At 39.8% G+C, this 17453-nt stretch overlaps 1 protein-coding gene across 2 annotated transcripts in view; it reads left to right on the forward strand.

Moving 5' to 3' along the window:
* The window catches only part of gmds (GDP-mannose 4,6-dehydratase), a 73461-nt gene that overhangs the window by 34097 nt on the left and 21911 nt on the right, over positions 1 to 17453 (forward strand). For both annotated transcript variants that reach the window (XM_027133244.2, XM_027133245.2), the window contains one exon: positions 2230 to 2357. In XM_027133244.2, coding sequence (XP_026989045.1) covers positions 2230 to 2357 — 128 coding nt within the window. The remainder of the gene's footprint in view (positions 1 to 2229; positions 2358 to 17453) is intronic.

Genomic DNA, 17453 nt, shown 5'->3' on the forward strand with positions numbered 1-17453 from the left:
GGAGCTCTTCAGCTGAGGGACCAGCAGCAGTATGAATGTGTTGAAGTTTTCAGCTGTCCAACATTCACAAAGCCAAACACGTTATTCTACACTCTCTCACACACACCTGTGTTTGTGTTAACCTTGTTGGCACAGTAACCAAGGAGGTGAATGACAGAGATGCTGCTTTAGTGTTCAAAATGAAGTGTCACTCGTCGCATTCTTTTACACACACACACACACACACAAACACACACACAAACACACACAAAAAAGTAGACCGAATGTTGCTAGATAGCACCTTTCATTTGTGTGGCAAGACTCTAATGGCAGCTGAAAAAGTATAAAAAGCCTCAGTGTTTAGACACAAAGATTTCTAAACAGCCATTTTTTTTCTACGGGTTGTTTTTTTCTGCCCTCTCACATGCACACACCTGCAGACGGCCTGTTATTTTTTCTTTTTCTTTTTTTTTTTTTTTTGGTGCCCCTGAGCCAGGGATGTTTTAGCCAGGCAGATCATGGGCTGCGGTCAAAACTCTGCGTCTCTGCTCGTCTTCATGACTCCCCTCACACACATAATTACACTCCAAGTGGAAACGCGAGCCGGTGTGTGGAGACGGCCCGTCGTAGCCTTTCAAACACACGCTAAACGCACACAGCAAATCCATTATAACCAAGCCCTCGTCCATCGCCAAACATGGAAGATGAAATCAGATCGCTTGCAGTCGCAGCAGTGTTTAGCGCGCTGAGCTTCGAGTTGCCCGTCTCTTTCCTGCCAAACTCCCAACACCTGGCTGTGATCGGTGTGTGGTGAAGGAGCCCTTTGTGATGGAGCCCAGTGTCTCTGCGGTGACACAATTCAGTCCAGTTCAGCTTTATTTCTACAGTGCTTTTAACAGTGAACATTGTCTTAAAGCAGCTTTACAGAAATATAAAGAGAGGAAATGGTAGCAAGGACAAACTCCGAGACAATATGAAGACTAGAGGAACCAGACTCTAAAGGGATCCATCCTCATCTCACACCTCAACCTTCCCCTCAGTGTATTCCTGTGTATCTGTGTCCCCACATGATTTAACAAACTTCAATACACAGTATTTTAACGTGCTGCAATTTTTGTGGCAAAGCGACAAGCCACGTTTCAATTGAGTTTTTCACAAATCTGTACAAATTGAATGATAACAGAAACATAACAAATCCAAACTACTGGTCGAATGATTTTCCATCAGTTCAGTGTGAAAATACCCACAGCAGCATGTCTAACAGTGTTTTTTAGCTGTGCTACTGATCGAAAGATTGTGACTTCAAAACCTGGGTTCACTAATCTGGGCCCCTGAGCAAGGCCCTTAACTATAAATTGAGATTAAATGTAAGTTACTGAAAACTCCTTGTCACAGCTTTCTTTTCTACAGTTGAACGTATTCAGGTTGTCTGTACTGTAGTGCAACTAATCATCTAAATGCTGAAGCATGACTACAGATAATGATTTGGCTTCTCATGGCTTCTTTGTACAAATTCGAGTTAAGTAATTAGCACCCTGGGTGCACTGACTTGCACAAACCCGTTTACACGTGCACACGCATGTCCACGCACACACGCATTATGAGGAGCATTTAAAGGAAGTTTCCTAGTTATAAAAGCTGCTTATTGAACACTCATGCTATTGGACTTGTTTAGTGCGAGTGTAACCCGAGCCTGAGCCCCCATGTACCGCTCCTGCAGCTGTGGTGGAGTGGAGTTACTGACTACATTACAGCTCCAACCTCTGTCTGCTTTTAAACGCAGCCCAGCCCAGCAGGTCTTTCGAGCGCCCAAGGTTTCCCACAGAACTGAGCACGTATGTGTGTGTGTCTCTGGCAGCTTTGCAGGACGTTGGAGCGGCTCACGCTGCCTCTAGGGTGGTCCACTGACTAGACAAGACTCTCATTTTATGCCTGTGTGTGCTTGTGTTTTTGTGAGCGACTAAATGACTGACTGACTGACACACTGCGGGATTTATTTTGGCCTGACAACTGAGATTTATCCTGACATTTTTGCATTGGGGGTGGAAGAAAAGGAGGAGAGCGAAAGGGAGAAGGAGAGAAAGAGAAAATAAGTTAAAGATACGCAAAATGGGGGAGGACGCTGTATATGATGTTTATTGAAGCTGAATTGAAAGTGTATAAATAGTAGTAGTTAAGTGTGTGTGTGTGTGTGTGTGTGTGTGTGTGTGTGTGTGTGTGTGTGTGTGTGTGCACGTGCATATTTTGCAGGATCTAACTTTGTGACACGGAAAATTAGCCGCTCAGTGGCAAAGATCCACCTCGGCCAATTAAAGTGCTTCAGCCTGGGTAATCTGGACTCAAAGAGAGACTGGGGCCATGCCAGAGACTATGTGGAGGTATACACACACACACACACACACACACACACACACACACACACGCACACACACATGGATTCATTACAGTGTAGAGCTGTACAAGAGGAAACACACATAGACAAGTGTACTAAGTATTTTGAAGATGTTCAAGATGTTGTATCAGCAAACTCGTGTTTGATTTCCAAGCTTCTGTAATTTGGCCCTGGAGCAACAATGATAATGTAGCGAACATCAAAGCTTCTAACCACCAGTTTAGCTCTGTGACAACAAGCAAACCATTACACACTCACTTTAAGCCTGTGTCTCGTACACGTGTTATAGACATACATGTCTCATACAACTTAAACTCTCAGACAAGTCCATGCATTCAACACGTAGATAGATAGATAGATAGATAGATAGATAGATAGATAGATAGATAGATAGATAGATAGATAGATAGATAGATAGATAGATGGATGGATGAATTTAGATATAAAGATGTGAAAATGGATGGATGGATAGATATATCTATTGTTATGTATAGTATATAACAATTACAATTCTATAAGCATCTAAACATTATATATAATAGTAATAATAATAATCAGTTTACGAGTAAATCTCATGTTCAGCTTTATCATTTACGTAAAGAAAATATTTCATAGTCATAAACTCTGCATCACTCTCATGTATGTGCAGTCTATCTAAAGTCTCCAAGACAACAGCTCATCAAATATGAGAAGGTCACTAAAAATACACTTTTCACACAAAAAAAACTTTAAAAAAAAAAAAACATTTCTTTGGATATTGAGTGTCATTGTTAGGATTAGATGTACACATTGTGTTAACGTTACGATAGTAACATCAGTAGAAACTGGTGAGGTGTGTGTGTGTGTGAGAGAGAGAGACAGAGAGAGAGTGTGTGTGTGTGAGAGAGAGAGACAGAGAGAGTGTGTGTGTGAGAGAGAGACAGAGAGAGTGTGTGTGAGAGAGAGAGACAGAGAGAGTGTGTGTGAGAGAGAGAGACAGAGAGAGAGTGTGTGTGTGAGAGAGAGAGAGACAGAGAGAGTGTGTGTGAGAGAGAGAGACAGAGAGAGTGTGTGTGAGCGAGAGAGACAGAGAGAGTGTGTGTGAGAGAGAGAGACAGAGAGAGTGTGTGTGAGAGAGAGAGACAGAGAGAGAGTGTGTGTGTGAGAGAGAGAGAGACAGAGAGTGTGTGTGTGAGAGAGAGAGACAGAGAGAGTGTGTGTGAGAGAGAGAGACAGAGAGAGTGTGTGTGTGAGAGAGAGACAGAGAGAGTGTGTGTGTGAGAGAGAGACAGAGAGAGTGTGTGTGAGAGAGAGACCGAGACAGTGTTTTTTGAACGTTTTCTGTTTGAGTGAATGTTTGCAGCAGTATGAAATTGTCATACATTCTGAATTACACAGAATCAACTGTGTTATTATTTATTATTAATATATAGCTTTTTATTTTAAGTTGCATCATATTAACAGGATTGTTCATATTTCTTTATTGTGGGAAATGTTTATATCATTGTATAGTTACATTTTTCCTCTTTTAAGAAACATTTCAGTCAAAATAGAGTTCAATGTAAACAGAAGTACTTTCACTAAATTTATAAATGAACTTTATTACTCATTCCTTTTCAAGCCATGTGTCCTGGTCTGAGTCGTGGTGGACACAGAGCCTGTCTTAGGAAGAGCGAGTGTGTAGTGTGTGTGTACACCCTGAATATGACACAAGTGCACACAATCATACACTCATTTACTGCTAGACATTTCAGTATAGCCAATTCAGTGCCGGGTGAGTTTTAGGGAGGCGAGAGGAAAGCAGACAACCCAGATGAAAAAAACACACACACACACACAAGGACATGTGATGCAGGCTATAATCTAAACTTACTGTTGTCCCAGGAACCCTGGAGCTACGAGGTGGCAATGATGCCTAGTACACAGTCATATTTTGAGAGCAGAAATGTCTGTTAGAAGCAGTTTGTATGAGGATAAAATGCAAATTTGATTTATAGATTATAGACTCTGTGTCTGTTTATTTACAAAAGATTATACCGAGCTGACAGACGACTTCTGAAGTGAGTGTGCGATTATTTAGACTCGTAATTATAACCATTCATGTTAACAGCCTTAACATCTCCAGTGCAGAAGAAAAGGTTCATATTCCAAACCTTTTGGATGTGAGGAACTATTTCTTTGGTTTAAAGCAAAAACAGCTTTAAAAAATGTTATGAAGGAAAAGATGGCCACAAAGTCAAACACTGGCTTATTGCTGCATTTACAAGCTTGATATAATTTTAAACCCAAGCTAATTTTCTCATCGTGTTGTTCCGTGTACTTTTTTTCTCTCCCTCGAGTGGTTTTACTCCATGTTAAATTGAATGTGAGAGCTCTGGGCTTCAGCACGGTGTGTGGGAGACTTTTAGGAAAATGGAGGTGTTTTGTACCAGTTGTGACTTTTTGTGAGATCTGTGAAGTCTTCTGAGTCACACAGCTCTAAAATAGCATTTGTGGAAAATGCAGCATTTCTGTCAAAGTAACAACTATTGTGTGTGTGTGTGTGTGTGTGTTTGAGAGAGAGAGAGAGAGAGAGAGAGAGAGAGAGAGAGAGAGAGAGAGAGAGTGTAGTTTGTGTCTGTGTGCTTAAACACTTGAGCCTATGTGTAGTTTTGCTTGGTATATATTATTTGTGTACAGTATTGAGTGATTTACACCTGATTGACTCAGCAGTAAAGTTAAAAGGCAGCTTGTATATGAAATGGTGTAATGCACGCAGCATCTTTTCACATTAACGCGTAGTGATTGCTTGAGAAAGTGTGTGTAGTACGTAGATGGAGTTTGGTTTTTGGGGTGGAGAGGTTAGCGTGATGGGTTTGGGGTTTTAGAATCCAGTGGCCAACATCCAGCAAGGGAAATAAACACAGCTGCAATCTGAGACCACCTTATTGTGTGTGTGTGTGTGTGTGTGTGTGTGTGTGTGTGTGTGTGTGTGTGTGTGTGTGTGTGTGTGTGTGTGTGTGTGTGTGTGTGTGTGTGTGTGTGTGTGTGTGAGAGAGAAACGAAGAGAGAGCCGGTATTTACCCCCTTGAGAGTACCACATGTCCTAAAAATGATAGCAATACATGTCTATTTTGACATTCTGCGAACATCTGGTGACGTACACCTGAATTTCATCTAAAAATGGAAAAGAAATTCTGGAATACTAAAAGCCAAACGACTTTTCTGATACCACGGAATAAGTTTGATCTATAGGCTTCTTTAGCTGCAGTAATATAAGATCATTGGGAGTGTCTCACTGAAGATAGAAATCTGCATCTGTGTATCTTCTTGTTTGAGCACACTTTATTCTTACTGACCAGACACGTGTATACACACAGCTGGCACTTTAAAGGATTTAACAGTGCCTCTGCTATGCTATGAGGACAACTTGCCTTCATGGTTTGTGTTTCACTTGTTCCAGTAGAGGGAGGAGTCTCTGTAAATCAAAACACACTTATTTGTACCGATTACCTTTATTCTAAGATGAAAGGTTACTCTTCAGATGAGTTTGGTCTCTTCAGGCATGACTGTTCACTGCATTCACATTGTCTCAAAGCAGCCTTACAGAAGTATAGAAACTGAGTGAAAAATCCCATCCTCTTTTTGGGTGACACTGGAAAGGAAATAAAGTAAATGTAAATAATGTCATTTCTACGACAGTTTGTAGAACATATGAGTTTATTTTACATATGATATGATATATATATATTTGGCAATGTCTTCTCCTTTACAGCATGTCCACGAGAAAATGGGTGCAAGCGAGGTAAAGCAGCCTGTGTGCTCAGTACGGATCGGGATTTCAGAAATTTCATTAAGATGTAATCTGATTTGGATTCAATATTTAGTACAATGGATCAGGTCCGACTCGGACTGAATGTTCTTGGGGCCGAAGTCAGGTCACGGTTAATGTTTCAAGCTTGATTGAGGTTTGAATTGTGTAGGGCTGCATGATATTTGTTATTGCAGTGCTTGTATATTCTCCTGTTGTGCAGGATAAACCTTATTATTTTGCTGCTCTGTTACAATTGTTTGGATCAGGAATTCTCTACTTATTTTGTAGGCAGAAACTGCTTTAAAATACACCTGTGAAAAATTTCCACACAAGTTGCTCGCTCCTTATTTCAATGTGTACAATTATTTTATTTTTTTATTATTATTAAATTTATAGACTTAGTATTAGATCCTAGAGTATTTTTTCTCCACTGAAGAAACACATTATGTTCAAGTTGAACATATTTAGGCGTACGTTTTATTAAATCCGTTCAGTTGTGCTTATATCATGTATTAAATAGAGCCATCGAGTGTTCATAAAAACCATGTTAGGATGCACAGTATGAATAAAAAAAAATATATTAAGATATTTAGCCAATTATGTCACTTTACGTAAACATACCGATAAAGCTGTTATGTTTATTTAGTTGAAAAGAGCACATAGATAAACTAAGTGAGAGTTTTGAGGCAATATCTTGTGGGGATATTTTGCTGGACTGCATGAAAAGATTATGTATACAAAACTACAATATTTGTATACTTTATTATGTAGACAAAACTACACCTTTACATTTTTATTTAAAAATGTTTGTTTAATTTAGTTTATTAGCTAATATGAGTTTGAGAATTAATATGGTTTAGAATTAAGTTTAGTGTAGCATTAATTATCAAAAAAAATCATTGTCTGTTAATTAAAGGTCCTAATAAGGATAGAAAGGCAAACATCCTCTCTCTCTCTCTCTCTCTCTCTCTCTCTCTCTCTCTCTCTCTCTCTCTCTCTCTCACACACACACACTCTCTGTCTCACTCTCTCTTTCTCTGTCTCTCTCTCTCTCTCTGTCTCCCTTTCACTCACACACTCTCTCTCTTCACTCTCTCTCTTTCTTTCTCTCACTCTCTCTCTTCTCTCACTCTCTCTCTCTCTCTCTCTCTCGTTCTCTCTCTGTGTGTGTGTGTGTGTGTGTGTGTGTGTGTGTGTTTGTGTGTTTGTGTGTGTGTGTGTGTGTGTGTGTGTGTGTGTGTGTCAGCTGCTTTCCCTGGGATTGACATCCTCGAGTACTTTCCTGCTGTGTTGAGGATGAAAGCACATGCTCTCATGACTTGCATTCTGTTTTTCCTCTCTTCTCTTCACATGCCCTTTGTAACCAGAATCTCTAACTTTCCGAGTCTCACACTGAGAGGGAGAGGCAGAGAAAAGATCAAAGGATCAGAGGGGGGAAATATCAGTGGTGATAGAACCAGTGCAAGAGGCAGCAAGAAACAAGTTTGGAATCAAGTTTGGCTTTTGCTTTAATATTCTGAAACCCGGCACTGAACTCTGTTCACCTCTGAGTCACCTTTCACTGTTCAGGTCACCAGCCGCTGTGTAAATTTCACTATTGTATCTTCACTTTATATTTCTTCTGCTTTGTCAGCAAGATACGTATTTCATCACAGAGAGGGTGCGCAGTCATTGTCTCACTTACACACACACACACACACACACACACACACACACACACACACACACACACACACACACACACACACACACACTTGTTCACTCTCACCTCATCACTCAGTGTAGCAGCATATTATACTTGTGACCTCTCTGTTCAGTACTATAGGGTTTGTCTTTTCCAACATTTGGAACGATAAAGTAACTCTGTGCGCGTGCGTGCGTGTGTCATTTATTGTGGTTTGTATTGCCACTAGGTGAAACATAAATGTGGTTCGTTCCACCAGATTTTCCCTCAGTAACTCTATTCCTTCTTATTCTATTAGATGAAAAATTATTTTTGCTGAGTGATAACATGCAATGATTGTGAGCCTAATGATTTATCATCAGACTAATAAGTAAAAAGGGCACACTCGTATGTGTTAGTAACAAAGTTGGACATATGAGCCTCAGTCATGTAGCTATGCAAGCGGAGACGTTTAGGATGATGGATATGGTTTCATGGCATTGTGGGTTTTTGTGATCTTGGCTAAATCTTGCTAATATATTTTCATACAGTATACAGTTTAAACGATGATGCAAGCAATTTTGACTCAAAAGGCAAAGAAAAGTCATATGCCAAAACGAGATTGACTCTTAGTGTGAGTCGTGTCAGTCAATAGGAATGTGGGCGGGTCTTTACAGTCATGTCTTTGGCATATTGTATATCCGTGTCCATCTTCACATATTTATTTGGCCAACTAGCTAAATAAAACAAAGTGTATCAAACCTTCAGAATGCTGGATGGCTAATTTGACAGGAAAATGTAAGAAAACTCTGTAGTACATTTCAAAAAAATTTCCGAACCAGAAACCTACTCAGCGGCAGTGAAGGATATGTCTGTGTCATGACGTTCTACATCTGTTGTTTGCAACCAAAGCAATAAAAAGCCATTATCGTTCCTCTGACACATTATAGAATGTCCAGGGTAGATTGTATCATGCATGTGAGATTGATTCTGTAATGTACATCAGGCCCATCAGGCAGAAAGTTTAATCTCTTAAAGGGCCAGTTTGTAATTTTTGGAGCCATCTGATGCCTGCAGGACAAACTGAAATTCTAATGAATTTCTGATTCCTCTCTATAGAAATGATGTTTGTCTTTTAGGATCCCTTTTCGGGAAAAGAGAGCGTGCTGAGCGGCTCTGTGTCAGTTGCTGGTGGAGGTAATTTCATGCCAGAACTGTTTAAACAGAAGCCTGGAGTGGAGGAATAAAAAACCTAACCAGATGCTTTGGCAACACTACAAATCAGGATTTCTTAATGTATCGTAGAAGTTCTATAATTATTACAGGTCTAGAAACATTTTAATCATTACAAACTGCACCTTTAAAGTCAGCGTGCTCTTTTCTTTTGGCTTCATTTCAGTTGCATTCCCTGAGATCCAGGAAAACAGCAGCGAACCCGCAGCACACTCTTTCTGGCCTGCATTACACGTCTCCTGCCACAGAATATTAGCATTGTTTATTGTTTACTCATTTTCTTGTTGTGAACAGTTTCATCTGAACATAACTCAGTGGTTGGGTTTGAATTTGGCACAGAGACGCACTAAATGTGAAGACCTGTTTAGTGGCTCGGTAGATCGCTTCCATCCGTCCTGACAGTAAATCCTCTGTGGTAGATGTTTTTGAGTTCTGAAGGGAATCTGAGCCCGGTGAGTATTTGACTCCCTGACACCGTCCATGAAAACAAGCAGAAAACAAACCTCAGCATCTCAGGCCAGCGGGACAGGTGTGTGTGCGTGTGAGTGTGCGTGTGTGTGTGGGTGAGAGTGTGTGTGAAAGCCTTTCTGTATGCAGTTGAATTTTACTTTTCCTCTGAAAAAGGCCCTGTTTGTCCATTGAAGGCCAAGAGGAAGTCCAGAAGGCTTCTGGCATGTGTGTGTGTACACTTACGGGAAATGAAATATCCCACATCAATCATGTTTTTCCACTCATAAATAATTTATCCTCTCTCTCACTCTCTCGCTCTCTCTTTCTCTCTCCCTCTCTCCATCCTGTTGGTACAGGTCCTGTTCCAGTTCCACCTGCTTTCATTATTTATTTATCTAAACTTTTGGTTTTTTGCACACATTCACCTTTTTTTTTTTTTTAAACACATCATTTTTTTGTAAATTATTAATGGGGGAACTGGACTAGACTGCACAAAAATCTCACACACACGTTTTATGACGTGGTAGTTTTCCAGTTAAAACAGCTCTGCTTCATATGTCACACACTGGGCCACACAATTTTACCGGATTCCCAGTCTAGAGTGGAGCGGCAGAGCGAGAGAGCCCTGTAACACAGGACAGCAGAACGGAAAACGAAGAAAGGCTTGTGTGGGTGTGTTTGAAAGGGGGAGCAGATGCTTGCCAAACAGCCTCTGTATGAAGGGAACAGTGTAGCACTGTAGCCAGATCAGATTGGAAACGCTGAGAATATAGCTGTGTGTGTCAGGGGTGTTGCACTCTTAACCTCACTATGAGCTAAATGGGTGTGCAGCCTCGTGTTTTTCTTCTTCTTTTTTTACCCCCTTGAGACTGTCGAGCATTGACTATTGTCTTTATGAAGCTGGCCCATGACAGATTGGTTGTAACAGGCAATAAAAACAGTTTTCTCTGTGTGTGTGTGTGTGTGTGTGTGTGTGTGTGTGTGTGTGTGTGTGTGTGTGTGTGTGTGTGTGTGTGTGTGTGTGTTAGAGAGTGAGTTTTGAGATTGAATGAAATACATTACTCTGTATATCATGACTTTCAGAGCCTTTTCATTTCTTTTCAATGGTTTAAATTTTAATATTGTTTTGAAATTCAGGTGTTTAAAATCCATGTTCTACTTGAGCATGTGTAATGCTTTTTTTTTTTTTTTTTTTTTTACAAAAAGAAAAACATCTTAGAAATTCCGTACATGTTAGAAAATTGTGTATGTGAGAGAGAGAGATTCTCTCTCTCTCTTTCTCTCACTCTCTACATTAGAAGGTCTTCAGGAAGCAGGAACCTCTGGTCAGAGCACTCTTGAGTGGTGTATCATCCATGATTGAGATCACATTAAGCAGTTGCTTTAAATCCAACAGTCTCCTTGCTTTCAAATCAACAACAGTACAAGAGTGACAAAATCCTGTGTGTGTTCGTGTTAGATGATGTGGGCAGTGTCATCTCTGTCTATTTGTCTGTCATTATGCCCACCTGAACTGCACAGAACAGTTTCGGTAATGACTACAAGCAAAAGCTGAGGCCTATGTGAGAATGTGTGTGAGTGTGTAATACAGAGAAGGTGTTAAGTGACTTGATGAGTTTTCTGTCGTTCTCTTCCACTGCACGTAATGATGCATCACACACAATTACCTGACATGTTTTCACAAAAGGTTCTGGGGACCATGTCCTCCAGCCTTATCACTCAGCATCTTCTTCTTTGTCTGTGTGTTTCTGTGTGGATCTTTGTGTTCGAGCTGTCAAATTCCTTTCCAACTTTATTTGGAGTTTAATTTAATGAAATTTGTGTGCATCTGGCGTATAAGCCTAAATTTACAACCATGCAAGTGGCAACATGTAAAGTGCAATTGTCTCGTATTCGAGGAAGGATCATCCAAAACTTGGGAAGTTTGTGTGAACAATTGGTAAAAGTTCAGGTAATGAGATGATGATGATGACGATGATGATGATGATGATACGTCCACATAGATACATTCAACAGAATTCAAAACAGAAAAGTACAAAAAAGAGGAATAACATCAAAGAAAACTTACACAATTTTTATTTTATACTATTTTAACATATAAGATAAATACAAATAATAAAAACGACTAAAAACAATCATTTATTTTTCCAGCTGTGGCTTTTGCATTGGATTTTGTAGCATCAAAAAACTAGATTTGAATTATGTTCTTGCTGTTGCTCAGAGCAGTATATGCTGTGTTGCCAGGTACAGAATTATGCAACAAATTTAAAAAATATTCAGCAATGCTTGGAAGAAAATGTAATGCTACCATATTAGGACCTTGATTAAAGAACTAACCCGGCATAAATTAAGCAGCAGAAACCATATGTTAATGATGATTTACCGGAGCAATCTCGATCAAATTTTTCTTGCATAGAAATTCGATAAAATAAGCAGGACCTTTTAAGTTGTATTTAAGCAAAAGAAAAATAAATCAGCGTATCCTGTACAAACCTGGGTAGTTATTTATTTATTTATTTTGCATTTGATTAGAAAATCAATATTGCATCAATGACTTATTTATTCACAACACTTTCAAATCATAAAACCTCATAATGTCTGTTTTATTGTCACATGACTAAAAGTCGAGAAGTGTTCAATGTATTTTATTGTGTGTGTTGTGTGTGAACAAACAAGCTGGGTTAAATAATGTTTCATTAAATTGGTCTGGAAGGTATCATGATAAACATGACCTACAAACACACTCATGCTTGGCTCTCACACGCACACACAAATGCGCTCCATCCTTTCTCGACCCCATCTGACCCGCTGATCCACTCATCCCCATCTGGTTCTGCTTTAGTCCTCCCCAAGGGCCGGGAAATAGTTGGAGGAGCCTGCGTTTCCCCAGGGGTGCATTTCACAGGTGCACCGCTGCATGTCGTGAGCCTTTTTACATTAGCCTCAAACAGGCGAAATAACAAATACGGCTCTATTAGAAGAGCCAGAACCCCAGAGTCAGGACAGAGAGCTCACTGAGTCACGGCTCTGAAGGTCAGTCCTGTTTAACTACAGCAAAGCTGGAACCTTTTCACCATTAAACATCTTAATGACTCGGCAGTCAGAACCCTACACCCAGGCTGTTAAACATCCCTACACACACACAAACACACCATCCAGATGTGGGCAGTGGTGCGTTCGATTGGATAATAGGTCAAGATTGACTGTTTAATGGCAGAAGTTTCTCTTTTAGAGCCTGAAGGCTAGAGGTCAAATACTGCCCTACCCATTACAGAGGTGTGTGTGTGTGTGTGTGTGTGTGTGTGTGTGTGTGTGTGTGTGTGTGTGTGTGTGTGTGTGTGTGTGTGTGTGTGTGTGTGTGTGTGTGTGTGTGTGTGTGTGTGTCTGTGTGTGTGTGTGTGTGTGTGTGTGTGTGTGTGTGTGTGAGAGTGAGACTGGCTAGAAACATGTGACCACCCATCGTTGGCCCAGGAGGTGGTAATCCCTGCTGGATTGTAAACAGCCACCTTCATGCTCCCTCTCCTCCATATGGTGGGAGCAATATGAATTGTGGGAAGCTTCACATCTGTGTGCAGTGAGGTCCTGATTTAGACTGAGCTTAAGGTTTATATGCACCCCTGCTGTGTTTTAGTTACACACTTCATTTTTTGATGAGGTGTGTGACTAAAGTTTGTGTGTAAAAAGTTTGAGAGAGCATTGTCCATATCCGCCTCCTCTCACACACACTTGAATTTTGACTTATATCACAGACTTTTGCATGCTAGATATAGTGTACTATCAGATTATAAATTGTACATTTGGGCTCCCACACAAGAGATTCCCAACTGTGGGAACTTCCCAGTAGTGTGTTGTTTTGGTGGGAGGTGTTGTTGAGGTGGTGTTACTTCACTACACTTTCCTGACTGGTGTGTAATTATTGGCAAATAATTAAATTATTTGGGTGGAGCATTTGTCTTATTCTTATTCTACAATGTGTTTGTGTTATGATGTCATAAAACCTAAGAGCCAATCCTATTCCAATATGCAAATTAATGCCATTCAAATAGTTTCAAAATACAGGATCATTTGTGATTCCATCGTCATCTAACATGGTTCATGGTGAAAATAGTTAAAAAACCATTTTTGCTATAGACAGAAACATTCTGCTTTATGAAGTCTTTGGTGTGTGTTGTTTTTTTTTTTTTTTAAATCAAACAATAATAGGTACTTTAAAACAGGTCTTGGATATGATGAGCAACTGAGCCAGAACAGAAATTATACATTCTTTCTTAAGCATACAAAGGCTGAATGTATCTACACCTTCAGAATAGCAGAAGAACAGGAAGAAGCTCCGTTATTACACTAAAAAGACTATTTCCACCCTAATAAAACAATTCCAACACCAAGCATCTAAAAAAACAGTCAGAATAAAATGCTTAAACATTGTGCGTAAAAAAACAATCGGCCACAACACGTTACAAACAATTGGACAAAAACAATCGGCCACAACACGTTACAAACACAACCAGATTCTGCAGAATCCAGTGATATAAGGATGAGCACTCTGTGACAGAAAAAAATACTTATTTTAAATTAAGAATGTCGGTTTCATGCAACAGGCTCAAAAATAGGCCTAGAGTTGAACAGGTTAAAGTCAATCAGAATGACAGAATTTAACAAAATTAAAGCCATATTCTTCAAATTACAACAACTAAGTAAAGTAAAAAGTAAAATGTATGAACTTGTAGTATGAGGCACGCAAGTGTCTCGACCGCTATGGAATTTTTTCAATGGACATTGCTTGTTCATTTTTTTTCTTAATGATATAATTAAATTGTTTAACTAAACATAGGTTTAGTTAGCAAAGCAAAAGTTTGTGTGGATTCGTGATGTAAGTTGTCGTGTACTCATTTGGTCATGAAAAATGCTTTGATTTAAGATGTTACTTCTCTGCAAAAACCAACTTTTTTGTTACTTTATATAGCTGCATAGTCTGCGCATGGTGTGTGTACACTGTATTAGAGACCCAGCCACACATTCCTGAGAAATACTATTCAGTATAGAACCCTAAGGGCCCAGACGACAGACAGACAATAGACGGCTAAGGTAGTTAAATGGCTTGAAAGGTTCCTCTGTTGAAATCACAGGAAGCGAGTAAAGCCCAAGCGCTCGGCCGAATGAGTGCTTCCTGCTTCCTGTCTCTGCAGGAAGTGCAGGCTTTAGAAGGACTGGACTAAATTTGTGTGCTGGTGGACCTTTAGTATTATTGTGTACTGTGTGTGTGTGTGTTTGTCTGGATTAGTGTTCTCACACACGCAGCATGTTTCTCGTACCATAGCCCATCTGCGTTCAAGTGGCATGGACACAAATATCCATGAATTGCATGTGCAGTCTCAGGCTTAGATATGTGTATTCAACATGTGTGAGCAAGAGTAAAAAAATGTGCATGCAACTGCAGGATTTTCCTCTCTCTGCTCCTGCCATGGACCCCCCAACACCCCCCCTTTCTTGTTTTAATCAAAGAGCCGTTCGACTCATTTCAGCCGCAGCCAAACGCAATCAGAACCTGACATGAACCAGAGCATGCCAGACACACATTGTAACACACACAATGACACACACACACACACACACTCTCTCTCTCTCTCTCTCTCACACACACACACACACAGCTGGACCATGTTAGAATTCTCTACAGTAGCTTGCCCTCTCCTGGTTATTAGAAATGTATTGTTCTGCTGCTTTAGCTCAGATTTTATTCAATGCAGGTGTTTTAGTCCCTTCAACAAGAAACACACACACACTTTCTCACACACACACTCACACGCACCTTTCTTTCTCTATCAGACACACACAGAGCAGTCTGTTCGTTCGTGTGTCACACACACACACACACACACACACACACACACACACACACACCAACCCACAGCTTGAACGCATCACAGTACGCCTCAGCAGCTCGCTGAAATTAGAACATATGATTCTGATTTCAGAGCCTTTGCCTCCAATATGACAAAAATGTATTTCATTAGAACTTCAGATATTACTAACTCAAAATGGTCTGTATCTGTCAGTTTTGCTCCACCGTCGCAGCGTTAGATTATATTATAATTGTGTATTTGCGCATACCAGGATCTGGAACATGACGGTTTAATGTAACATTAATGATGTATTTTGTGTATAATGTACTGCAGCATGAAAACGTTCAGACGGGTCGCTGAGCAGATAAACGGACAAGACGCTGACATCTCTCCTCACAGCCATGTTGACATGAAATTCAGGGAGCTTCAATTTCCCTGTTGCTCCTGACTGTGTGGTCGTTATATTCCGTCTTCAGATTAGTTCCTACGTTGTAAATCTGCATAACAAAGTCATATTTAAGGTACATAATGACATTTCTTACAATTCCTCTGATAAGTTGTCTAACAACTTACTATAGTTCCTTAGCTCTGTGTTGTTTTATGTAGCTTTATGTCATTTTTTTTGTAGCACCGTGGTCCTGGAGAAGCGTTGTTCCGGTTCACTTAGTACTGCTTCAGCTATACTGGATATGGATGAAATGACAATAAAAGCTACTTGACTTGATCTCCCTTTAGAACAATTTTAATATCCCATCACATCAGACACTGTCTAACACTGTGTTCACACAGGTATCTGACTGGTATAAATCCAATATTAGGCACAAAGAGCAATGTGAGCAAAACGTTCTCACTAAACAATTCTGCTGTTAAAATTTGTACAAGTATTGAGTGATAAGTCCTACAAGCGTATTTTACTTTTATATTGCGGAGCTCAAATTGTGCAAACATTGGCAGATTTGATGTTTTGAAAGAAAGTAAGTCTAGTTATTTTCAGCAGTTATTCTGGGATTTGTTTTTGCACAAGTTTAACATTAAACCAATTTGTAAGCAGTCAAGCATTTCAGTTTGGATGGGGATTTCATGTGAGGCAGCTACAAGGAAGGGTCAGTTTGGTCAGACAAGGCTTCAGACCACAGCCGTGTGTTTATCATCAACAGGAAGCTGAACACGCTTCTATATGATGGAGATCATTTAACATTAATTCAAAACTTATTATTGACGTGTAAAGGTGGTTGTTAAACTGCATGAATATCCATTTCCATGTATTCAGACATATAGCTGTGTTTGTTGATCTTTTATCAGTTTGGGAACCTAACGTGAGGCTCTGACTGGACATGGGCACCTCATATAGACTGTATCTCAATCAGCTTCCTAGTCAGGGCACTGATCAGGGATTTTGACATTTTTAGGACACACTCAATTAAACATTTTGGAAAAAATCCCACAATTCACTTGAAAATCTAAGGAGCATTGATGCTCACGGTGTTCCCTTTCTGAAAATAGCATTGAATTTACTGTAGCCTCTCAGAGCCAGCTTCATCTACAAAAGCTTGTTATCGCTGTTGTAGCTCTCAAATGATTACGTAATTTAGCTATATAAAATTTTTTTGGAGTCTAATGACCTTTAAGTGTTTAGAGATTTAACTAGCTAGCCCTGACAGAAATGCACATTATTAAGCTAAAAATGTAGAACTTAAATATTTGAAATGTTTGGTTTTATACTGTGACTCATGAGGAAAGTAGAATGTCACTGGAAATTGAGTCATCATTGTTCCAGTGCATAGTGAGCCAGGGTCCTTGGAACTGCCCATACTAGTGTTCACACTACAATCATTCATGATCTAGGAAGCTGATTAAAACTCATCCATAGTTAGAACTGAAATAGTTATTGATAGGAATTTAACGACAGCCTTTAGACTTCGGTTAGAAGTTTGAGAGGGAAAAGGGAATGCTGTTGTGTTCTTAGTGTGTTAGTGATAAAAATGCTGAAATATTCCTGTCTATAAAACATACACATATAAACATATCTGTATATTAAACAGATTTTGTCTTCCCAGTTGTAGGACTGTGCTGCTTATTGCTGCTGTATTGTAATCTGGCTTGTGATGCTACGAAAGAGAC

This window comes from Tachysurus fulvidraco, chromosome 16 (genome assembly GCF_022655615.1).
Source record: "Tachysurus fulvidraco isolate hzauxx_2018 chromosome 16, HZAU_PFXX_2.0, whole genome shotgun sequence".
Lineage (NCBI taxonomy): Eukaryota > Metazoa > Chordata > Actinopteri > Siluriformes > Bagridae > Tachysurus > Tachysurus fulvidraco.